The sequence below is a fragment of the Orcinus orca genome, chromosome 3, assembly GCF_937001465.1.
Source record: "Orcinus orca chromosome 3, mOrcOrc1.1, whole genome shotgun sequence".
Taxonomy (NCBI): Eukaryota; Metazoa; Chordata; class Mammalia; order Artiodactyla; family Delphinidae; genus Orcinus; species Orcinus orca.
This window is the reverse complement of record NC_064561.1, coordinates 119,305,525-119,331,165: the sequence shown is the minus strand read 5'-3', so window position 1 is coordinate 119,331,165 and position 25,641 is coordinate 119,305,525. Positions and strand designations below refer to the sequence as shown.

Below are 25,641 nucleotides of genomic sequence, written 5' to 3'. Positions count from 1 at the left end.
TGGTATAAGACTGCTGTAATTGGTCCCAGAAAATATAATGCCATATGTTCCCTTTCATCCCATGAGAGGCCCTAATTCTTTGCATTTCTAGCTAGGTAGTCTCTTGAAAGTATAAGGATGTGTATATCAAATTTTGACATTTTTGTTTCTATTTCACTGAAAAATATATATAGTTAAATAATATATATAATGAAAATACTAGAATACCTGTATAGAACAACAAGTATAATTAACAGTATGGTAAAGAGAAAACCAGGCAGAGCTAAACTCCTTTTAAAAGAATATATTACATGAAATAATTTATATTTGAATCTTTAAAATAGAGGTTTATTCATGGTGTGTGTGTATGCACATATCAAGTATATACAACCTCTGCTAGTTTGCCTTCTTTATTTTATATATATCTGAGAGATTAAAATTAGTACAGTCTCTTGTTAGCTCATTTGAACATTGTAGGAAGAATTTTGTCTTATATATCTAAAATTTAAAATGTATAGTGTTTCACATTTGCTGTTTCATTAATCTCCTTGGAAATTTCAAGTTGGATAAATATATGTATGTGTGTGTGTGTGTTTGCTGGGTTATAAGATACAACTGGGTATGTCATGTTGTGGAGCAGTTCATAATCTATTTGGGGAGAACTGATTAAGTAAATCACTTAATCACAAAACAAGATCATGGTTGCTATTATAGTAATATTAACAAAGTACAAGAAACATAGGCTATAGTTACTCTTGTTTGAAATTTCTCCCACAAATATGTGCTTTTGGAAATAAACCATAGATGTGAATAAGTTATTACATTTAGGCATTTAGATGTTTTAAAAGCTTTTTTGCTGTCAGTTTCCAATTTCTATCCTTTTCTCAGTATGTAAACTACAAACGCTAATGAACAATAAGTTCTAATTATTTGTTTACCTATATAAAACTTTAAATCAATGAAAACATGTTTAAATGGTTTTAATTGTATTTTTCTTGAAAAATTTTCTTGAAATTGTCTTCAGTATTAGATTGAATACTAAAACAAAACCTGCATGATTTATTTATTTGTTTGTTTATATTTTAGATTTGAAAAATGTGTGAGTGCTAAGGAAGCTTTGGAGACTGATCTTTATAAACGGTTCATTCTGGTGCTGAATGAGAAGAAAGCAAAGATCAGAAGCTTAAATAAATTGTTAAATGAAGTTCAAGAACTGGAAAAGAACATCGAGCATAAAAGGTATTTTGACCTTTCTGTTTTGGGATGGCAGATGCAGACATTTTAGTGCAATTTCTTCCCAAACTTAATGAAAGTTAGATGCCAACTTTTTAGTAATATGAGATCATTTGATAGTCTGGGGTTGGATGTTCTGGTTGTTAGATGCAGTGGACTAGAGAATACTCAACATGATCTCTCCATGCCTGCCCAACTGTCACACCTAGACTTAAATCATAAAACTGGCATGAGATTTACCTAAATAATACTAGTTTAATTCTTAGGCATCACTAAGAAATATATTAATTAAAAGCTTTCATCTTCTGCAGAACCATAGAGTTGGGCACACATTTGTAATCTCGATGTCTAAGCAATGCTTAATTTTAGAATCAGGTGACTCTAAGTGTGAATATGTACTTGATTTTTAAGGAAGAATCATAGGTGACTTATGACTGTGGTATGGCTTGGACAATCCTTAAACTCTGTGCCTTACTTGGATATCTTCGTAATAAGAATAAAGGTACCCATCTCAGAGTTTTGGGGAGACCAAATGAAAGGCAGAACTGCTTTGAGATCAGTAAAGTACTGATTACTCTGTGACCCACAGAAGGTAATTTAGAAGAATAGTATTGTGATTTGATAGATAAATAATAAATGATAATAAACTGACTCAAGAATTAATTATAGTGAGCACTAAACCACATTTATATAAGGTAAAAGAGAAACTTGTTCTTAAGAGAGTTAACATATAGTCTTTAAAGTGCTTTCATCTTAATTATATCTATTTCAATATATATTTGTTTAATTATAATGTTTTTCCAGGGATATTTTCTATAATTACTTACTGGTGAATTTGATACCTAGCCAGGAATGAACCAATAATTTATAAGTCTGCCTCTCTCTGTTTCTAGGGAAACTCCAACATGTTCTGAAATGACTACTGACAGAGATGCAATCTATGATGAAAGTACTGATGAGGAAAGTGAAATCCCACCTAATCCCAGTCCAGGTAAAGTAAATACATTTATTTCCTTTGTTGAACATCTCACTTGGGCTTATTATTTATTACTTATTATGATAATAAACCTTAAAGAAAAATGTTATAAAAATAATTTTTTCTACACACATTCTTTAGGGTTTTTAGTCTAAAACCTCAACTACGTAATGTTAAAAATTCATATTTATTATAAAATCCAGTAACTCGTTGGCAACAACAAAACAAGCAAGCATGCACATGTATATACATACACACACACATGTACATCAAGGTATACTATTCCTCATTAAACAAAGATGCATAAACGATAAGCAAGATATGTCTTCATGTCAAATATGTACCAGGAACTCTTCTGTGCAGTAGAGAGCAAAACACAAAAATTTCCTCTTTCGTGGAGTTTAAATTCTAGCCAGGGAAACAGACAATAACAAGATGAGTAAATTAAAGTATGTTAGTGATAAATGCTGAGGAGAAAAATAAACCAGGGAAGGATGATAAAAAATGTCAGGGTGGGAATAGGGATGAGGGTTGTGATTTTAGCTAAGGCACCAGAAAAGACCTCGGTGAAAAGGTGTAAGTCTACCTGTGGGAAAGCAGAAAAAGCAGTTAAGTACAAACACCCTGATGTGGAAGTTTGCCTGATGTGTTCAAGTAATAGCATGGAGAGCAGTATGCATAAAGTGGAAAGATGAAGATAGGGAGTATTAGGAGATGAGGTCAAAGAGGCCAGATAATGTATAAGGTCTTCTAGGCCATTGTATGGATTTCAGTTTTTAATTTGAGTGATACTGGAAACTGTTACAGAATTTTAACTAGTCAAGTGGCATGATGTGATTTAAGTTTTAACAGGATTAATCTGTTGTGTTGAGAATATAGGATGATAAGTGCAGAAGATAGACAGAAAGCTAGTTCAACAGTGATTGAAGGATGAGAGGGCCTTAGACGAGAGTGAAAGTAGTGAAGGTGGTAAACAAAGGGCAGATTCTAGAAATGTTTAGAGGCAGCAGGATTTGCTGATGAAGTGGGTATGGGTCATCAGAGAAAGACAGCGGTGATGGTAAGCTTTTTGGAATGAACTATTGAAAGGTGCAGTTGACCTAGCAAGGTGGGGGAGACTGCGAGGGGAAGGGCTGGAACTCAGTTTTGGAAACATTAATTCTGAGATATTGAGTAGAGAGATGGATATACAAATTGGGACTTTGGGGGAGGGCTCCTGCTGACAAATAAGATGGTATTTAGAGCTGGCTGAGATCTCAAGGGAGTTTGAGAAGACCGAAAAGAGCAGTGGTCCAGGGACTCAGCCCTGATGCACTTGAGTGCACAGAGGTCAGGAAGATGAGGAGACCAACGCAGAAGACTGAGGGAGCAGCAAATATTGTAGGTGTGGTATCCTGAAAGCCAGTCGACAAAGTGTTTCAAGGAGGAGACTGTGATCAGCTGAGTTGAATGCTGCACAATGGTCAAGGAAGATGAGGATGAGCACTGACTGCTGTATTTAGCAATATAAATGTTATTGGGGCTCTTAATAAAACATTTTCAGTGGAATGGTGGGGAATAGAATAGGAGCCTCAAAAAGAATGAGAAGAGAGAATTGGAGAAGAGATAGCAAATATAAGCAATGCTTTTAACAAGTTTTACTGTAAAAAAAAAAAAAAAAGGAAAGACCCAGGTCAAGAGCTCGATGGGGAAGTGAGGTCAAGAGGGTTTTTTTTTTCTCTTAGATGAGAGAAATACTGCCATGTTTGCATACTGATGGGAGTACATAAGGAGAGAGAGAAAAAAATGTCCAGGCAGTAGACAGAGGTAAGAATTGCTAGAATACTGTCTCTAAGTAGATAAGATGGGATCAGATGCACAAACGGCAGGATTCATTTAGCTAGGAGCATGGGCACTTCCCCTAATGACAGGAAAGAAGGTAGAATAAATGAACAAAGACACAGGAAAGTGTCTAATTACATTCATGGAAACGTTCTGTTGTTGATTAAATTAGTTGATTGATTAATCTGATTCTAATTAGATTTGAATTGGGTCAGTCATACACAGACTCTCATTTTGCACGTGAGAGTAAAATTTCCTTTGGAGGCTATGCTTGGTTTACATTTGTGGCCCATTTAAAATGAAATCCTTTTTTAAAATAATCAGATGTAATTGAAAGCTCACAAAGAAAGAGAATCTGTACTCTTTCCAATTTGAACATTCTGAATTTTTATTAAACACAATGGCCTTTGATTTTGTTCCCTATTCAGAGTATCTCACAAAACTTTGATGTAGATGAAAATTATTTTTGAAGAGAAAGTATACGGTTAAACATGGGTATATGAGAATGGGGTCCTTTATGTGTTGTCTCTTTTAAGCAAAGCTTTACGTTATAATTGTACTCTTTTAAATTTGGCAAAATTTCTCTTCAAAAATGTTTAAGTCATTGCGTATTTTTTCTATATTTTACATGGAATTTTTTCTTTAACTCATATCTAGTTCACAACATATTTGACCATAGGTCTCTGATTCTAATTTTTTTTTTTTCCATTTAACTTGCTTTTGGCAAGTTTTCTATGTCAAGAATTAAGAGCATTTTTATTAGAAGTTTTAACTATTCTTTTCTCTCTGCTTCAGCAAGAAGTGTTCATGAAACTGGTTTGCTAAAGGAAAAAAAAGTGAATCTTAGATCTAAAATGCTTAATTTTGCATTAAGCACTAGATTCCATAGATCTGAGGAAAAATATATGTTAAACAACAAAATCAGCCTCATAATTTACCAGATTCTGTAATCTATTCTTTTATGGTGACAAAATATATTCTTAGTCCATGAGATTTTTTTTTTTTTAATCACAGTTTAGTCTTTTGGTATTTTATATATTACTACTATGTGTTTGGGGTACAGCAGTGAGAATTTCTTCCTTATTCTGCTGTCTTGACAATAACTTCTTAGAGTACAAGTAAATACATGAATTTATTTTAGATACTGCGGGTTCATGTGTGCTTTCTGTACAATAAAAACTAGAGGAAAACAAATCGATGGGATTTAATACATTTATCTTTCAGAAAGCCATTTCTTTAAATGGCTAGATCTGTAACTTGATAGTAATTTTTATTATATAAATATATTTTCATCATTAATTATTAAAATCACCAGATTTCCTCATGAGTTGTTTACATTATTACCTCATTCCTGCATGATGAAGAGGTTTAGTGAGCCCAGAATCATTTAGTGGTTCCACAATATTCATTCAAGTAAAAGATTAGAATGAATATTGTGGAACCACTAAACAATTTTTATGCATATACCCAGAAGTAGGGAAGGGATATTGTAGTTTGTAGGAAACTGATAGGTAACATTTTTATGAATAAGCAATCTGTTTTATTACTTTTTCCTCCAAAGTTTTTAAATTTCCCTCATCGTTAGGATTGTTGAGGAAATAACTAATGACAAGTAGTTCAATCCAATAAGTGACATCATGTTCATATGTACATATGAACATATTCAGAGGTTTAAGAAAAACCTTTGAAGTATTCACTAACAGTTTATTAGCTAAAAGTAGATCTCTGAAGTATTCTAAAACTTGAACATCACAGTCGATACCACCCCACGACTACATTTTATGTTTTTCTCTAGTAAGATTTGCTTTCTCTATGTCTTAATTTCCAGAATTTCTAGAGAGGTAGCACTTGTTTTACAGACTTTATTTCCTAAACTGTGACTGAATACTAAAGCCCTAGAGTTCATAGATATTCACTTTGTTTCAGATTAAGATTATGATAGATAAACTAGTTGCTGTGTTCCCTATTTATAGCTCAATTCCTGGATTACAAAGGAGGATGTGTCACTTTCATTCTCATCTAGTTGGTATTAACTCCTTGTGGCTTTAAGGATTTCCTGGTTAGTCTGGACTCCTCCTACCTCCAAAGTTGTTTTTGTTTTTTAATTCAATGGAAACGTATTGGGTTATTATAGATATTATTAAACAACCTTCTCTACAGGAAATCCTCTGTTTCTTTAGTTACAATTCAAGGTAATACCTGAGGTCCATCGCTGTGGAGAAACTTCAAGTTGAGCTAGGTCCACTGAATAACAGAACCTCACCAAAATATACAGAGGTATAAGTGTAATTGGTATAGCATTTTAGTGACAAAAGGCTACTAAGCAGCAGTGCATGCAAGTGGCCTTTCATTTGCCCCAACAATAGCTGATCTAACCTAAGAAATAACTTAGGATTATGCAGATTTTTATATTGTTTCATAACCATTTTGATACTGCAATAAAAGTAGAATTATGTGAAAACAATTTTTAAATTTATCTGAATGTTCTAAGAATTTTGGCAATTATTACAAAGCACTTCTTAGTCTTAACAGAATTCAAAATGCATGTGAATATTTAGGGAAAAATTGGGTTTATTTTATAGAAATAGGATCTTTATGTGAAGCATTTTGAAAAGATATGGTTAATTGGCTCCTACTTAGCCACCACAAGAGGACTTATTTTAACGTGTCATTAATTATTTTTAATATTATTTAAAATTATTTTAACGAATAACCAGTATTTTAAAATTATAGTTATTTCTATTAGAAGTTGACAGATTTATAACATTTAGAGAACAATTAAATCAGCCTTACCAAAAGTTCAAATAAGAAATATACTTATTCTAGAATGTTTTAGCCTTCTTAGCTTCATATTAAAGGTGCACAACCACTAAAAACTGATAAAATAAGCTTTCTTACCACTTTTCTGCATAATTATTAGCCCGAGATTTAGCACATTAGTTTAATTAGTCCTCCTTCTTAACCAACAGGAAGGTCCCTGTATAACTGCTATCAGTAATTCAGGCTTCTCTTAGTTGGTAGGCTTCCTGAAAGGAAGGGTAATTATAGAATAGCCTTTTTGAATATAAATGAATGGCCATGTCAAACAGTTGATGAATACTGATATAGTAGCTTTTAAAAATAGAACAGAATCCAAAATTTCAAAGTATCAAAGAGCTCGTTGCTTTGAACACTGAATGTCTACTCACAGAGGGGATAACAGCATGTCCTGCCAAAGAGATTACTGAGAATTCAGCTTTGGAATCACAGACTATGCCCTTAATATTATCCAGCTTGTTTATCATAGGCACATTTGTTTATAAATTCTAAGTAAAAGCTTGATTTAGTAGAACCTATCACAAAACTGGAAAAGCAATTTGAGTGTATTTCCTAGCGATCATGGGCTCTTATACATAAGCAACGTTGCAGAGAAAGGATGGCATATATTTGAGAAATCTAGATCTAATATAGTTCTAGATCTTCTAGTACAAGCCCATCATTTTTCAGATGAGGAAACAGAGGCCTAGAAATGTTAAGTACATTACTGTTGGCCACACAGGAGAAAAGAATGAGAAAGTATTTGCCTTCTGTAACAGTAGATTGCCCACATTTGCACATTTCTTTTTGAGGTATTGTAAAAACCCTTGGGACTTTGCTAGCACTAAAGAGACTGCCACTGATGCAATAGAATAATGAGAACATTTTTTTCTTCTAAAGAGAAGAAAGATCCTATTTATACATAAATTTTCCATAGAGGTAGCCAATATCATTAGATTAAACAAGCTAGGCTTTATGATGTAAAGCTTGTGGAGAAAATTCCAGAATGTACATATTTCTATTGAGGTCATCCCTCTGTATATTTTTTAAAATTAAGATATAATTGACATATAACATTGTGTAAGGTATACAATGTGTTGATTTGGTACATTTATAATTGCAATGTGATTACCACTGAAGAGGTAGCTAACACCTCTATCACATCACATATTTGTCATTTCTTTTTTGTGGTGAGAACACTTAAGATCTAGTCTCTTAGCAACTTTGAAGTTTATAATACAGTATTATTGACTGTAATCACTCTGCTGTGCATTAGATCTGCAGGATTTATTGATCTACTAGTTGCAAGTTTGTACCCTTAAACAACTCCCCAATTTCCCCACCCCCAGCCCCCAGTAACCATCATTCCACTCTGTTTTTATGAGTTCGGCTTTTTTAGATTCCACATATAAGTGAGATCATACAGTATTTGTCTTTCTCTGTCTGACTTACCTCACTCCCTGTGTATATTAATTGCTTTAGATTTTGACTTAGTATTTTATTTACCTGAGAACTCTCAAATGTACCAAAGGTACTTAGCAAATTTGTGATAACTTCTCTATACCCCACTATTAAAATATAACTTTGATATAACCTCCTAGGCAACTATTTCTATATTTTTTTATGTTCTTGGAGAGACAAAAATAAATACTGTTAAGAATATTTGTCTCTGGCTATGGGTGATGAGAAGGTTGGCAGAATCTCTCCTCCAAAAGTAATTATGTATCTAAAATTGTCAAAAAAGAAATAAACATATACTTCATTGCTCTGGAAATGAGCAAAAAGCAAACAGCAATATTAGAAGTATTTATGCTTAAAAAAATTACTGAAATTTAGGTAAGAATTGGGAGTCTGTGGAGTTCTTGCCCCAGCTACTGTCGTTGCTGTTCCCCCATCCTCTGTTTCCTGAACTTGATAGGTATGGAGTTCTGTCAGGACCTGGGAGGCCATGAGGACTGGAAACTGTTATGCCTGGACCAAATCGGTCTCACTTAATTATCAGTGGAAGGTGATACCCACATCCAACAGTGTTGTTGGTGGCAGTAATGATCTTGTCGACAGTGGCTAACTGGGTTGGGCCAGTGAATCTAAATAACGTGAGGTTAGCCTGCTCTGTGGCTACATTTATACCATCTTTCTCCAAGTATGTATGACTAGGATTTTACAGAGTATGGCAACTTGACATAAGTAGTCATCTACATGATGTGTCAATGGGTAATACATATGTGAGAAAAAACTATGTGGTCACTTATTTAACTTAAACAATTTTTTTCTTTCCTGCATAATCTCTCCTAGTCTTTAATATGTTAGTGTGCATAACAATGAAGGATAGAATGTATTGTGAAACAGATCGCAAAATTATAAGACTTTAGGAACTTTTAAAATGGGCTTTATTATTCTATGGAACCCAAGTGAGAAACCCTGCTTTATATGGTTTTGACTCATATATGAATTAGGTGAGAAAAAGGGAAGTATCTAAAGAAAATAAACATTTTCCCATATTTCTGTATGTCCCAATTTTAAGAGGACATGTACTAAACATGAGCAGAAGATCACGTAAATAAGGTTATAGTCTCAAAGTGTAGCATAACCCATGAGAATCATATTAAACCTTAGGACATGCAGTGACTTGCAGGAATTCTGAGAATAGTTTAAAAATGTTATTTTACCATTCTTGTGATAAGAAGCCTGATCTGAGAATGAACTTAGGACAAATGTTGGTTGATATAATTAATGTTAATAAGTGACAGAAACACTACATAAATGCTTTTTAATTTGTTCAATCCAAAGTGAGTTCTTAACCTCTGGTTCTTGTTTGTTTTTGTTTTGTTTTTATAAATTTATTTATTTTTGGCTGTGTTGGGTCTTCGTTGCTGTGCGCAGGCTTTCTCTAGTTGCGGTGAGCGGGGGCTACTCTTCGTTGCAGTGCATGGGCTTGTCATTGTCGTGGCTTCTCTTGTTGTGGAGCACAGGCTCTAGGCACGTAGGCTTCAGTAGTTGTGGCACGTGGGCTCAGTAGTTGTGGCTCGCAGGCTCTAGAGCTCAGGCTCAGTAGTTGTGGTGCACGGGCTTAGTTGCTCCGCAGCATGTGGGATCTTCCCGGGCCAGGGCTCGAACCCATGTCCCCTGCATTGGCAGGCGGATTCTTAACCAGGGCTCCACCAGGGAAGCCCAACCTCTGGTTCTTAAAGAATGTTTAGTGGGGAGATCTTTGAGCCGTTTGGAATTATATGTAAAATTATATGTATGTATGCATGTATTAGTTTGCTAAGGCTACTGTAACAAAGTACCACAAACTAGGTAGCTTATACAATAGAAATAAATTGTCTTAAAGTTCTGGAGACTAGAAGTCTGAAATCAAGATGTCAACAGGGTTGGTTCCTTCTGAGGGCCATGAGGGAGAAGGATCTATTCCAAAATTCTCTCCTTGGCTTGTCAATGACCATCTTCTCCCTGTGTCTCTTCACATCATCTTCCCTCTATGTATACCTGTGTCCAAATTTCTTCTTTTAATAAGAACACCAATCATATTGGATTAGGACCCACACAGTTGAGCTCATGACTTTATTACCTCTAAATACTCTATCTCCAAGTGAGGTCACATTCTTAGGTACTGGGGATTAGGACTCTAAAATATCTTTCTGGGGGTGGGGATACAATTCAATTCATAACAATGGAAATGTACGTTTTTCTGGAGCAAGGACCCAAACTTTTTATCTTTTCAATGGGGACCATGTTCCAAAAAAGATTCAGAACCATTGACCTAGGAGAACGGAGTTTAAACCAGAAAAGATGGAATAAGACTCATTAAAAGGAAACTTAAGCTTAGAATAAATGAGAAATTGAGATGAAAAGAAGAGAAAATAGCAGTGTTCAGACAGAAGCTAAGTCATCATCTATTAACATTGGACTGGAGGTTTGTCTAGAGCTGCGTTGTTCAATAAAATAGCCATCAGTCACATGAAGCTTTCGAACAGTGGAAATGTGGCTAGTCCAGATTGAAATGTTCTGTAAGGATAAACCACACACTGGATTTCAAAAATTTAGTATGAAAAAAGAATGTAACATGTCTAATAAATTTTGATATTATATATTAAAATAATATTTTAGATATATTTAGTTAAATATAATATTACTTTTAACTTCATCTGTTTATTTTTTACTTTTTAAAATAAGGCTAATAAGAAATTTAAAATTCTCTATGTGACTCACATTGTATCTCTATTTTACACACGTAAGATCTATTTGATCTTAATGTTTAGAAACCTTCCATCTCAGGCTGATTCTGTGGCTCTAGAACAGATTTAGAATATTGTGAAAAAGAAGTCAGATTTTACTACCAAGTTTTTATGAAGCTCTTAATGTAAGTCATGAGACCTTTGGGTGGGTGTAGATGATTGTGGGTGTAATTGAGTATTGTAACACCTAATAAACGCAAAAGGTGTTACACTGTTCTTTGGATTCATTGTAGTAAAACAGATTTCAGAAATCTGTTTTACTACATTTATCAATTTGACCGAGAAAAATGAAGCTAAACATTTTCACTGGCGCTGTAAAACTGCAAACCCCTGTTAAGACAAATGGGTGTAATGCATCAGCAATCTCTAAATCAGCTGAATGTCTATACTGTAATATGTAGGATTCTTGTCTCTCTGTGACTGTGACAGGGATCTCTACCACAGACAGCACATCTGGTTCCTTTAGCCATTTCATCAATATCACGTATAAGCCATATTTAAGATCAAAAGGATAGAGAAGGTTACCAGTGATGAGGTTCTGGAATGTTGCCAGCCCACCAGCATTGACAATGATATTTGCTGCGACTTAACTCTGAGGGCCTGGGGATGTGTGAAGGATGGATATCAGCAGGCTTGCTAAGCAGAGTCTGAATGCATGATGCAGTGAAAGAGAACAGTTACAAGTAGGGTAGGCAAAAGAAATACTCAAACTGAGACCCTAAGTGCCAAATTCAAGCCTTGTAACGCTCAAGAATGCTGAGAAATAGTAGCTGCAAATATATACCTATTGGCACTCAGGATTTTGTGGGGAGAGGGGAAGGGTTATAACTTGGGGGATGACAGAACAAAAAAAAACTTAGGGTACTTTCAAGCACAATGACTAGCTATATTAACAACCATATTTTTAAAAAAATTTAAATGCATAACTTGGACTAAGTCAGAGGTTGTAAACTGTTGATCCTTGTTACAATCTAGGTCTCATACTTTGTTTTTCCTCGGTGATATCAGTGTTTCAAATAATAAATTTGAATTCATTTAAACAGGGCATAGGTTTCCTGTTTTCTGTAGTCCTCAACACTTCTCTTAGATCTGGCTTAGTTCATTCATTGATATCACTTGCATGATTTCTGCAAGTATTTGAGTGTGTGACCCCTGGAAGTTGGTGGTTATACTGACAATGAAGACTATCACAATAGTTCTTCTATCTATCATAACTATCATATCATTACTACTACTACTACTACTACTACTACTACTACTACTATCACCACTACCACCACCACTACCATTACTACATCTACTTCTATTACTATTACTGTTCTGTTATGGTTCCACTACCATTATTACTGGTAGCATCATCACCACCACCACAACGACTACAGACTCATAGTTATTTTACTCATAGCCCTTATAAATGGGTGCCAGAGTCTATTCTAGGTTTCTTAGATGCATTGTTTCATTTACATCTAATAACAATCCTACAAAGTGTGTACTGTGATTATGACCATTTCACAGCTGAGAGAACTGAGGCACAGAAAGATTAGAGAACTTGCCCAATGTAACAAGCCTAATAAGTTATGGAGCTGAGGTTCTAACACAGGCATCTAACCACAGAGCTCATCTCTGAGAACGCTTCCTGTGCTAAAATTCTTCATGTTCAGTAAATAGAACACTAATTAAAATCTTAGAGTTCTGTGAGTATGATTTCATATTTTCAATTCAAGTATATTTGATGCCTTCATTTTTATAAAATAATTTAAGGCTCCTAAAAATGGAAGCATGGAATATTTGGCCTCCTTCTTACTTAATAGAGTGGGCACACATTCTACTAGAAAAGCTATAGCTTGGTGACATTAATGCACCATTAAGATGAATGGGAATGTTCATGTCTCTGTTGGAAGTTGTGTTATGATTTGATGGCAAAGCAAATAAGGCAGGAGAATGGTGATTTATACTCAGTCCTTGTTTAAAAGCCTTGGGTAAAGAGGTGCTAAATAAATATTAAGTAACACTATCAAATGTCCATATGGACATTAAAAAAACATAGATTTATAGTTTTAAGTATAAACTTATTCTATATGCTGTTTATATATTATTTGGTGGATAGAAATTTTAGAATTGTTTTATCTCTCTGATGAATTGACTTTTTCTTATCATTATGAACTCTCCTTATGTCTAGTAATGTTTCTTTCCTTAAAGTTGTCTTTGTCTGATAATAGTATAGCTATAACTTTCTTTTCCTTGCTGTTTACAATGGTTTATCTTTTTCATGTTTTTCCATTTTTTTCAACCTTTCATATATTTAAAATCTGTCATTTGTTAGCAATATATAGTTGTTTTTTAAATCTACCCAGAAAATCTTTGTCTTTTAAATTGGTTTGTTTACTCCCTTTATAGTTCAAGTAGTTACTTATATATTTAGATTTAGATCTACTAAGACACTATTTGTTTATTATTTAACCTTCCCCCTTGTTAATTGTGCATTAACTTGTTAATTATGCATTCTTGTATCTTTTTTTTTTTTTTTGTATCTTTGTCTTAGTGGTTACTCTAGAGGTGGCAACATACATCTCTGACCTATTACATTCTAGTGTAAATTTAACTTTCATACTTCCTAGATAATGCTAGGACTTAGGGCACTTTGACCGCTTAGCCGCATCACTATTTTGCATTATTGTAACATGTATTTGAATTTGTCATATATTCTAGACCTCATAAAGTATTATTGTAGCTTTGAAAAGTTAATATTCATTTATGTTTATCCATATCTTTACCTTTTACTTTGTTCTTTATTCTTTTCTATGCTTTCTGTTTTCATTCCAGATTATTTTTCTTCAACTTAGAGAAATGCCTTTAATATTTCTTTTAGTGTACTTCAGATTTTGACAAATTCTCTTGGTTGTGGTTTTTGTGAAAGCCTTCAGTTTTTTAAGGAATTTTTGCTGTTATGGATTTCTAGGTTGACAGTTGATTTTCCTTCAGCACTTTGAAGATGCCGCTCCATTGTCTTCTGGCTTCTTTTGCTCCTTGTAAACGAGTCAGCTCTTAGTTATATTGACGCTCCTATGAAGTTAACGTCTTTTTTTTTATTCTTGCTGATTTTATCCTATGGCTCTGGTGTTTAGCAAGTTTCCTCCGATGTACCTAAGTGTGGTCTTCTTTTTATTTTTCCTGCTTGAAGTCGTAGAGCTTCTTGAATTGGCAGCTTGGCATCTTTTGTCAGTTTTAGAAAATTATTGGCTGGTAATTTTTCAGATATTGACCCTATCCTGTTCTTTCCCTTCTCCCTTTCTGAGAATACGATTACACTGATATTAGAGTTTTCCACATGTTAGAGTTTTCACCATGTTTCACACGTTTCTTATGTTCTTTTCCATAATTTCAATCCTTTCAGATTTCTGTGCTCCAGCCTAAATATTTTCAACTGATCCACTTTTGTTTATTAATATTTCCAATATTGACAACAAATGAAGAAAAAAAAATATTTCCAATATTTGTTAATTTGTTCTTTACTTATCTCCCTTTTATATCAGGAGTCAATTAGGGAGGTATTTTAATCTACTATGAAGATATGTTTCTCTCCATTAGGTTGTTAGCTGTTCGAAGGTGGTGGTCCCTCATGGCACCTAGTTCATTCAGTGTCTTGCAACTAAAAGAAATGTAGTAATTTAAAAAAAATAATTTGTTTAGTAAATTCAATTATGTGTGTGCCCCATATTGTTTTACTGAAGAAAGATGTATGCAATGTACTTTGAAAGTGTTTTTTCTCCGTTGATGATATAAAAGTGCCGAAACTAGTAGTAAGCATGTTGTAGTCATATACTAAATGGGTTTGTAGTAAACTGTTCATATAATTAAGAAGTAATTGTCTTAAATTATCTATATGGTTTTCTCTGGTTAATACTGTGCTCTGTGACATGCATTTTCAAGATTGTTGTCTAACAATCTAACAGATATTAGCTTGTTTTCCAGTTGGGATGATTTCAGCTGCAAGTATTACAAAGACTCAGTTTTAGGTAGCAACAAGGAGTTTATTATCTCAATAGCAAGTTTGAACATAAAGAATTTCCATGGTTGGATAATTCAGTATGTCCACACTGTCATCAAGAACTCAAGTTCTTTTTATCTTTCTACTCTATTCTCTTCAGGCTTTTTCTTTCATGTGGTAAAATACAAGACGGCTGTCATTGCTTCAGCATATCTATCATATGTTTATGTACATTTCTTCTCAGGGCTTCTTAAAGAATTGCCACAAACCCTTTTCTGAAACCATCACTTGTAGGGAGAATGACATACCTTCAATGATTGGCTTAACTAGTCAAGCCTTCATCCCTAAGGCTCCCCTGTGGAAGGTGAACAAAAAGTGTATCTGTAATCAGATAAGAAGGGATGGTGGAATGGCTGTTGGCTAGACGTGGAAAAAAGCAAAACTAAGAGTCATCCCTGAAAAAGTTACATTTTCCATGCCACTGTCAGGAATCCTTCATGCTTGGTGAAGTGGATTGGTCAAGGGATTTCCTAGGAAAGAAACTGGGTATCTATATTTTACAACTCTGCACTTTATTTATTAAAAAGTTCTTTATTTAATCTCAGTTCTGTGATCATTGAAATAATGTATAACAATTTTTGCAATGAAGTATGTCTGTTGTTCATAATTTTGAATGTATGTGGTAGACCAAACGTTGGTTTCATGTTGAATCTCATTGTGATACTACTTTTAGATATGTCATCTTGATTATAAATAACTCGAGAGCAAAAACCAGGGACTTTTCTGCTTCCAAAGTTTCTTTCTGAAGTAGGACTTGAATAAAGGTTTTAAAGAGGTAAAACTAATCTCTAGTCTAAGCCAACACTTGAAAAGCAATTATTGATAATATTTTCAAGAATAACTATAATAAAATCACCAGTGCTCAGTTGCTAAAAAGTTGAGTCCACATCTAGGGTTTTAGATGCTGGCCAATAATTAATGAGCATCCATTCATAATAGATATCTACATTTCACTATTTTAAAAAACACTATTTTGAAAGATTTTCATTGTTGTTTTATTTTTCATTTATAGCATGTAAACTTTGGTGGTTAACTTCCTTCATTAAAAAAAAGAAAAAAATGTTCAGAACTGAAGTGCCCTAGATGCTGGTTTTTCAGGTCATCAGTTTTGGCTACATTCTTTTCCATGAGGCCCTTTATGATATTCTGCTTTTTCCTTTACCTTAAACATTTACAGTCTCTTTTTTTGATTAAGATATATTTAGGCACAATACACCTTACCATCCCTATATTAGCAATATGGGATTTATGTGTGTCAATAATAGCCAAATACTGGCAATTCTGTGTGTTTCAACCAAATATTACAGCTTCCTTGGTGCAGAAAAACAGAGACCAGCTTGATTTGCAGAGGATTTGTCAAGTGCAAATTAGCACCTTAACTGAATCCCAGCAAAAGATAATTAAAATCAACAGAAACAACTCCAGAATTTAAACACTATTGTTCATCCTTTCCATGTCTCTTGATGTAATGCTCCACTCTTTCTCATTGGAGGTGGGCTTTATGGCATTGGGAGGGAACTAGGAATGGTGTTGCAATGTAAATGGGAATTTTTTAAAAATTTGGTGTGTGAGCTGGCGTTGATATGAGGCTTTGACATATACCATGATACTCTTAGGCATTATGATGGCAAATATTGTGATGACTACAAGATGCATTAACTAACATTATACAAGTCAGGCTGAACTCTTTCTTCAATATATCACTTTGGTGACTCCAAGGTTATTAAAACTGCTGAGGCCAGTAGTGTTAACAATTGGTGATAGGATTTCAGGGATAATTCTATTATTGTTGACCCAAAAGGCCAGTGACGGATTCTGAAGAATGCCTTCCTTTGAATACATTTGTAATGGTTTTTATTTGGAAGAAATGGTGCAATTGAGTACTAACAGGCAGATGAATTTGAACTAGAGAAATATCTTCTGACAAATGATCTTCATTCCCTTAAAACTATTCTAGCAAGAAATATTAACATATTTTTTGCTAAAAATGAGTTTTGTGACCAAATAAGTTTGGAAAACACTGAGTTAATAAAAATTAAACATGTTTCTTCTAAATTGTTCAGTCTTTAATATGGTAATTAGTATGCACTTTTTAATACAGCATGCACTATTTTCCACATTTTACCATTTGAATGATTAGAAAGTTAATTTATTTCCAACAGAACGTGAGATTATTGAAAATTAAATAAAGTGCATAACAATATTTGATATACTTTTTAATTTGCCTTCCTATACTGGGATTAATTTCATTGATACTAGATTAAGTTTTTAATGTGTTTACTGAAATAGAGGATCTGTACATTTATCTTTATTTACTTTTATTGGTTTTCTTTTTCATAGATATATTTGTAGCATACTTGATTTGGAAGTGCAAAACTATGAAGTTAGGTAATATTACTTTTTAAAATAAAAATTTTAATAGTATCAATTTTTGAGAGATTAAAAAATGTCAAATAGGTTTAGTTTACCTGACAAAACACTTGGCACTTTCCTTAATAAAAAAGACTAATTTCAAAGGCTAATTAATGTGACTTTCTTCTTGAAAACTCTGAAGGCTTCTTTTCATGACTTTTCAACTGCAGATCAAGACATCACAGGAGATCTTTCTCTGCTATATTATGGTATAGCTTTCCAAAGCGAAATAAAATTAGACTTTGCTACCATTAGAGTCAGAATTCACGTGAACAATATCTTTAAAACATGGTGTGCAAAGTATTTTATACTTGCTGTAATTTCCCTTACAAAGGAGATCAGCAATAATGAGTCATTTCTTTAAAAAATTTAATTGCTTTTTAAGTGACAGCCTTTCTTTTACATTTTATTTTAAACTCAAAGATAAACAAAACAAAAAAATAGCATCTGATAGTTAAATGGAGAACCTCCCATAGTCATGCTGTCAGTTGGAAAGCCTTTATTTTCAAGCCAGTTTCTTATAGCTCAAGTTACAAATAGTGTGATTGGCAGCTCAGTCACTTGGTAACTCAGAATAAGAAGTGTGTCGCTTTAAAAGCATAAGATGAAGGTGCTGCCACTTTATTAGCATCTTTGTGTTGCTTCATTCACTTCATGCTTATTTAGGACCAGAGAATTAAAAACCAAAAATTAAATACTTTAAGAACTAATCTGTGTGGCTCACTTAGAAGGAAATTTTGACATTTGAATTCTGAAAATTCACCCTCGTGTAAGAATTCTTTTTTGCCTAAGGTTGCTTGTGTATTGTTCTGTCTGCTTATTTAAATATCACATAAGTGGTAACAACCCACATGTTTTAGATGGTACCTCATTTTAGTGCTACTTCTTTATTTGATTGTCAGCATCATGTAAATAAAATACATGTTCATAAGGAGAAGCATAGCCTATTTTAATGGAAAAGATTTAGACAGTGAGCTGAGAGCTCATGTCTAATCTTCCCTTTATTATTGTGGATAAGGATACATGTCCCTTACTTCTGTATCAGGCAGGGATTCTGGAAGCCGTGTATCAATAATATATATGAAAGTGTTTGCACTCTCTAGAGCACATGGACTAGTATTATTCTTGTCAATGTTACTCTTTCATTTAGGAGATAGCGTTTTTCTTTGTTTCCCATACTCTTTGTTCTGTGTTCTAAGAGGTAGATGAGTTAATTTTCTGTTATTCCTGCATCACCTAACACAGAGCCTTGCTCAAAATAGAATTTTTAAATTTGTTTATAAAGTGGTGAATGCATCCTTTACAGTATAATTGAATATATTTGACATGAACACAATAAATGCAGTTTACATTGGATTATTATTTTTAATTCATTTTACCTGTCATGTTGTTTAAACGTCATTAGTAAAATTTCACAAATTTGGTCTTTTATTGTTGTTACCTGGCATAACATCAGGACTGCCTCAGAGTTTATTTTAGCATCGTAATATTGCTAAACAAAGCCCAGCAGTTATGACTTTTATTTGGTGCAATTTCCTACCTATTTCAGAAGGATAAAGTATGGTTTATTCAGTTGTTTTTCTCTACGCTTCATAACACTTATTTAAACATTGTGTTATATCAAATTAGCTAAAAGACTCCATTCATTTTCTGTTCTTTGGCTGGTGTGCCACTTACTCACAGATTCATTGACTATGATTGATTATAAACTGCCTGTGAGACCCACTTACATGGATTCGTCATTTGTTAGAGTTTAAATGAGTCACAATTCCCTCTGCTATTGGATTTTACAATGTGTTATAAGGTGTTTTTAATGACTTTCCCTGCAAAATACACTTCTTTCATCTGCAGGTCAGCTTGGTTTAAATCTCTATTTTGTTGGACATCACCCCAAAGAAAACTTTTATTCTTCATTATTCTTTTCTTTCCATGAAATATGTTCTTTCCTAAAATGTTTTAAAAGCCAAAGTGCAAACTAATTATGCTTCCATAAAATATTTTCACATAAAAGTTGCAATATTCTACATCAGCCTTTTACATTTTCTGCATTCCTGATCAATTTTAAAATGTTCAGCAATGCCACCAATTTAATCAGTGGTCTACTTGCCTGAACATGAGCTCCTAAAGAAAAGGGATAATACCATGGTTTACTCTTGCTTCCCAGCATCAGCATAGTGCTTTGTACCTAAGGGGTAACCAACATTTTTTTGTCACACTGAATTGTCCTAATATTTCTGTAAAAGGTCTATGAAAAATCTTACTAGGGAGAGCTCCACAAAAGTCTTTAGTAGAACTATTGCCTCAAACCAAAAATTCAAACAGTAGCTGAGCTGTTCCGTTTCTTAGGTGGCTGTGCAAAAGACTAGGCATTAGAGCATTAGGACTTTCATCTGAAACTACTCGTACAGTTTGAGGTTGAATATGTGGAGTTTTGTCCACATTCATCTAGATAACCTCTTTTATGCCCCTTTCATTCTAATATCTAAATTAGGATACCTAGGATTATTTTAATCAAATTCTGTTCAAGAGCAAGGTCAATGAGTCTGGTAAGTTTCTGGTCAAAAGAGTAATGGGAAAGTGAACTAACATTGATTTTGTGCTGCTCTGTTGGGATGCCATGCTGTGTGCTTTACGTAATTTATCTCATTTAATCTTGACCACAATCAATATTAGGCCTTAGAGCTCTCAATTCAAGAGAGGTTAAGTAATTTGTCCAAGGTCATTCACTTAGTAAGATAAACAGCTAAAATTTGAACTCACTTGTGGCTGACAACAAAGTCTATGCTTTTTAATTACTAACTCTGTTATTCAGGTTCTTTTTTTTTTTTTTTTTTTTTTGCTGTACGCGGGCCTCTCAGTGTTGTGGCCTCTCCCGTTGTGGAGCACAGGCTCCGGACGCACAGGCTCAGCGGCCATGGCTCATGGGCCCAGCCGCTCCGCGGCATGTGGGATCTTCCCGGACCGGGGCACGAACCCGTGTCCCCTGCATCGACAGGCGGACTCTCAACCACTGCGCCACCAGGGAAGCCCTCAGGTTCTTTTATTGTCAAGTAATAACTAGATTTGGTTGTTAAATCTTATTTTATATGGGTGAACTGACAAGATTTAATGTACAGAATATTGAAGTCAGAAAGCTATTTTGACATTTATTATACTGGAAAATAAACAGTTACTTAGACATTATTTATTATTTAATTTGATGCATAAAAGGATCAATCTGTAAAGAACCCTTTATAGTTGAATAATTCCATTGTCAATATAAGTCTTATTTCTCTAACTTTGACCTGCATACCCATGTGTTCTGTGTCTGTCTGTGCAATAGGCAAATGGAAGTACCCAACCGATTCAATTCTGATTTTCTCTGGACGTGAATCCAGAGAAAGAATAAAAGCCTCCTCTACTCTTCCTTAATCTTCAGCACTATTGCTGTTGTTAATAATTGACTAGAGTCCTTCCTCGGTATCTGTGGGGTATTGGTTCTAGGACCCCGGTGGATACCAAAATCCAAGGATGCTCAGTCCCTTATATAAAATGGTATAGTATTTGCGTATAACCTATGCACATCCTCCCATATACCATAAGTCATCTCTGGATTACTTACAATGCCTAATGCAGTATAAATGCTATATAAATAGTTGCCAGGGTGCAGCAAATAAGTTTTGCTTTTTGGAGCTTTCTGGGATTGTTTTGCCAAATATTTTTAATCCACAGTTGGTTGAATCTGTGAGACCAACTGTACATCACTTTTGAAACATTAATTTAGTATAGTATAATTGGTTTTTTGCTTACTGACTGCTGCATTAGGGGCAACTCATTCTTCCCCAGAAAAGCACAGATCTCTCTTGAATTTATATATTATCGAGAAACGTTTATTTCCTATAACTTCCATTAAAAAAAATTTTAGTTACCAATAATAATTATTGAGTGATTTATACCGCAATTATTTACAGCACTATGAAACCTAGGATTCCACTGTAGTGCTACCAATACCTTAGTTCTCTCATCAAGGCATTTTTTGCTAGCCTCTTGCATCTCATTTTTCTCCTCTATAAAATTTAAGGAGAAAATTAGATAATCTCTGAAGTTCAGCCAGCTCTAAATTTATGGTTTTCCAATGCATTTAAAGTCTACTGTTTGTTCTACAATATAATGAGGTCAGGGAAAGTCTGTGGTGGCCTAGGAGATAACTATGTAATGCCATTTGGTAGAAGGGTATTCCTAAGTTTTCTTCTACCTATTGCCATCCCAATAATTCTGAAAAGAATTATATAAGTGACTCACTGCTGAAATCACAGCTTTATTTCCCTCCATCTGATTTTTGGAAAGTCCTAAGGTATTTGATAATTCTTCCCATCAGAAATTATAATCTAGAAATATAATCAAGGGGTAACTTAAAATGTATAAAATTTATCAGTCTGGGCTAGAACATTTCTCCTATGTCACTAGGAAAATGTATGTTTTACCTTATTTGTATTGCTAAGTCGGGGCAGGGGATTAATGGAGACTACTATAAGTTCAAAAAGGTTTAAATTTAAACCTCTTTAAATAAATCTTTATGATTTACATATTTATATAGTATTAATTATACCTTTAATATAGTATCCATCAATACTCAATAAAAAATAGCTGAAGCTAGCATTATTATTAATATTGCTATTACTATTGGTAGTGGTCACGGTAAGATGTACCACTGTTAAATATTATATTTTATTTAAATTTTCAAAAAATATCTAAAGAAAATGTTGCCAATAGCATTCATTCTAGAAATTCAAATATTTATTAAAAATATTCTTGGAATTTAATCTTAGTAGAATTTGATAAGATTTATGAAGAGTTATAGTGGCAGTACTCAGAAAATAAGAGTTTGCCTCTTGAACAAATACTTTTGATTTTGGGAAAGGATCTGCCAGGCTTCAGAGAAATGTAAATTGTTAGGATAAACAATGAGCCTTCATCCCTGTGGGCCTTTCAGAATTTGGACAAAGCTGCTGTGTGCTAATAATCTTTTAGTGCTTATTTGTATCAGTAGATGTTATTAAATGCTCACAAAGCTCTTTCTTGAGCAAATTCTGTAATTTGCAGATTGATTTTAAATAACACAAAGATAAATATTAAAGGATGAGCTATGAAATAAAATAATATACACTAATAAATGCCAGTAGACACAAAGCATTCATCTATGTGTGTATATGAGCAAATAAGAGAGAATTGTATTTACATGAGAGATTTTGCTGATGTTGAAGTAAGTTTGATTTTTCCATGAGTCAATTTATTCTTCATAAAAGAAGCAAGCTTACATCATACCTTTTAGCTATATGGCTCCCAGGTTCATTAGTAATAAAAAAAAAATTAAACCATTTTCTTAGGAAATGTAAAATTTTTTAAGATACAGAATTTTTGAAGCACAGAAACTAGGCAAAATAGGGTTAACTTTTTCTTTCAGAAATAGTTAGTTGCTAAGAGACCACCAATAGATGTAATGATTCCAAGTTTCGGGCATCTCTTAAGTAGGCTTGTATCTCTTTATAAAAGTTGTTTAATTCCTGTTCACACTAGACTATGTCATTAATAATTAAATGCCTAATGATTCTGTTCTCAGAAAATTTTAAATTTTGTTGGGGAGAAGAAAATAATGTGTTAGAAAGCATCAAATTAATTTATTTACTTCAACATTTGTTAAAGTGCCTGTTAGGTGTTGGGCCTGATGTCTGGCTCCAGGGATGCCACATTGAACAAGATGTTGTTTCTGCCTTTTAGGAGTTTAACTTCTATTTGAGGAAAGGAACAGTTAATTACAATGTAAAGTAACAAGTGTACATCATAGAAGGTACTTAGTATATGGTAAGTGAATGAATGATTAATGAATGAATGTTTAAAATGCTATGTAGAAAGTGCCCTGAGGTAAAGAGGATGGTTTACAGAGATGGTGAGGTTTGAGCTGTATATTGAAGAGTGAGGAGTAAAACTAAAGAGTGAGAAGGTTGAGAAGGTAGTACAGGACATTCCAGGTAGAGAAAACAACATATGCAAAGGCATGAAGGTACTTTGTTTTTTGTTTGTTTGTTTTAAGAAGAATAAAAGAGTAGGACAAATTCAAGGAAGGGAGACAAGTTGTATGTGACTGGCTCCGAACATGTGTGGCAGAGTGGTGAGAGGTGAGCTGGACAGAAAGTCTGAGAGTGTTAGGATTAGACTGACATTTTAGAAAGAAAACTCTGGTTAGAGTGGTGTGGAGGATGGACCGGAAAGAGGAAACCCAGAAGGCAGAGATGAATTAAAAGGGTACTGAATAAAAACAAGAGAAAATGGTGTCCTCCAAAATAGAGGGGGGAGAGACAGCAGGCTGTCGGAGATAAAATTTGACAGAACTTGGTGATTTCTTCCATACGAATGGGAGCATCCTGACTTTTAGGTTTCCATCGTAATTTAGTAGGTAGATGGTAAAGCTAGAAATCAAAACTAATGAATTAAAATTTTCACATACTAAATTTATGTTTGGGAGACCTCATATATATATATATTTTTTGGCTGTGTTGGGTCTTCGTTGTCGCGCATGGGCTTTCTCCAGTTGTGGTGAGTGGGGGCTACTTTTCGTTGCGGTGCGGGGGCTTCTCTTTGTGGCGGCTTCTCTTATTGTGGAGCACAGGTTCTAGGCACACGGGCTTCAGTAGTTGCAGCACGCGGGCTCAGTAGTTGCGGCACACAGGCCCTAGAGCACGCAGGCTTCAGTAGTTGTGGCGCATGGGATCAGTAGTTGTGGCACGTGAGCTCTAGGCTTCAGTAATTGTGGCATGCAGGCTCAGCGGTTGTGGCTCATGGGCTCTAGAACACAGGTTCAGTAGTTGTGGCGCATGGGCTTAGTTGCTCCACGGCATGTGGGATCTTCCTGGACCAGGGATCAAACCTGTGTCCCCTGCATTGATAGGTGGATTCTTAACCACTGTGCCACCAGGGAAGTCCCGAGACCTCAGATTTTTCAAAAATATACTGGAAACAGTTGGAATCCTGTATCCAGAAAGCACACAATGGTAGATGCTTGTGCCTTTGTGTGTAGGTGGTTTCTGAAGCTGTGAAAGTGGGCAAGGTCTCTAGGGATAACCAGTACCATGAGATACTGAGAGCTCTGAAACTTACCCTCTAAGGGCACTGTCAGAAAAAACAAAGATTATTTTTGAGGGGTTTCTAAAGTAACCCAAAATAAGTAATACAGATGTGTGAAAACCAATCTTTATATTTGACATCTGGTTAATGTCCCACAGGACTTTCAAAGAGTGATTCATTCACTGTGTTAAAAATTCAGCAATAAAAAATAAAGAAAATAAAAATTTGAGTTGTAAGATTTTTAAGTTAATACATTTGTTAAATCATTGGATTCATATTATTTATTTTAAAATCCAAACAGCACAAGTCTGTTTTTCTTGTAATGAATATAATATACATGTGAATTAATTCTGTGAAATAGAGTAATACTTTCCCAGTGCCAGTTCACTGACCCTTTTTTCTTCTCACCTCAGAAGAAAAGTCTATCTCTTTCAAAGATGCCTTATGCTCTAAAATAAGTCTTTCAGCTTTTACTTATACAATAAGAATATATTTCACATTTCAACTGAGTAAACACATTTGTCTGTATGTGTGTGTAAAGCTGACACACACTTTATGAAACACTACTTACGCTTGTTATATCTTATGATCTCTGATATTCTCTAAGATATTTTGTTGTAAAAAATCTGAGTACCGGGCTTCCCTGGTGGCGCAGTGGTTGAGAGTCCGCCTGCTGATGCAAGGGACACGGGTTCGTGCCCCGGTCTGGGAAGATTCCACATGCCGCGGAGCGGCTAGGCCCGTGAGCCATGGCCGCTGAGCCTGCGCGTCCGGAGCCTGTGCTCCGCAAAGAGAGGCCACAACAGTGAGAGGCCTGCGTGCCACAAAAAAAAAAAAAAAAAAAAAAAAAAATTCAGAACACCACCCACTTAATTTATTTTATAACTTACTAATGGGTCACAACCTGCAGTTTGAAAAACTCTGCTCCAGACACACTTGCCCTCCTTAATCTCTTTCAGTGTCTTGCTTCATTCATGCTTCTCCTCTCACCTGTACTAAGTTTCTTCTGAGATTGTAAAAATGTTTGATCCTCATTT

At 34.5% G+C, this 25,641-nt stretch overlaps 1 protein-coding gene across 5 annotated transcripts in view; it reads left to right on the top strand.

The window, feature by feature from the left end:
- The window catches only part of XRCC4 (X-ray repair cross complementing 4), a 262,034-nt gene that overhangs the window by 121,997 nt on the left and 114,396 nt on the right, over positions 1-25,641 (top strand). For all 5 annotated transcript variants that reach the window (XM_012537378.3, XM_033409083.2, XM_033409084.2 and 2 more), the window contains 2 exons: positions 1,066-1,218; positions 2,106-2,203. In XM_012537378.3, the coding sequence (XP_012392832.1) occupies positions 1,066-1,218; positions 2,106-2,203 (251 nt within the window). The remainder of the gene's footprint in view (positions 1-1,065; positions 1,219-2,105; positions 2,204-25,641) is intronic.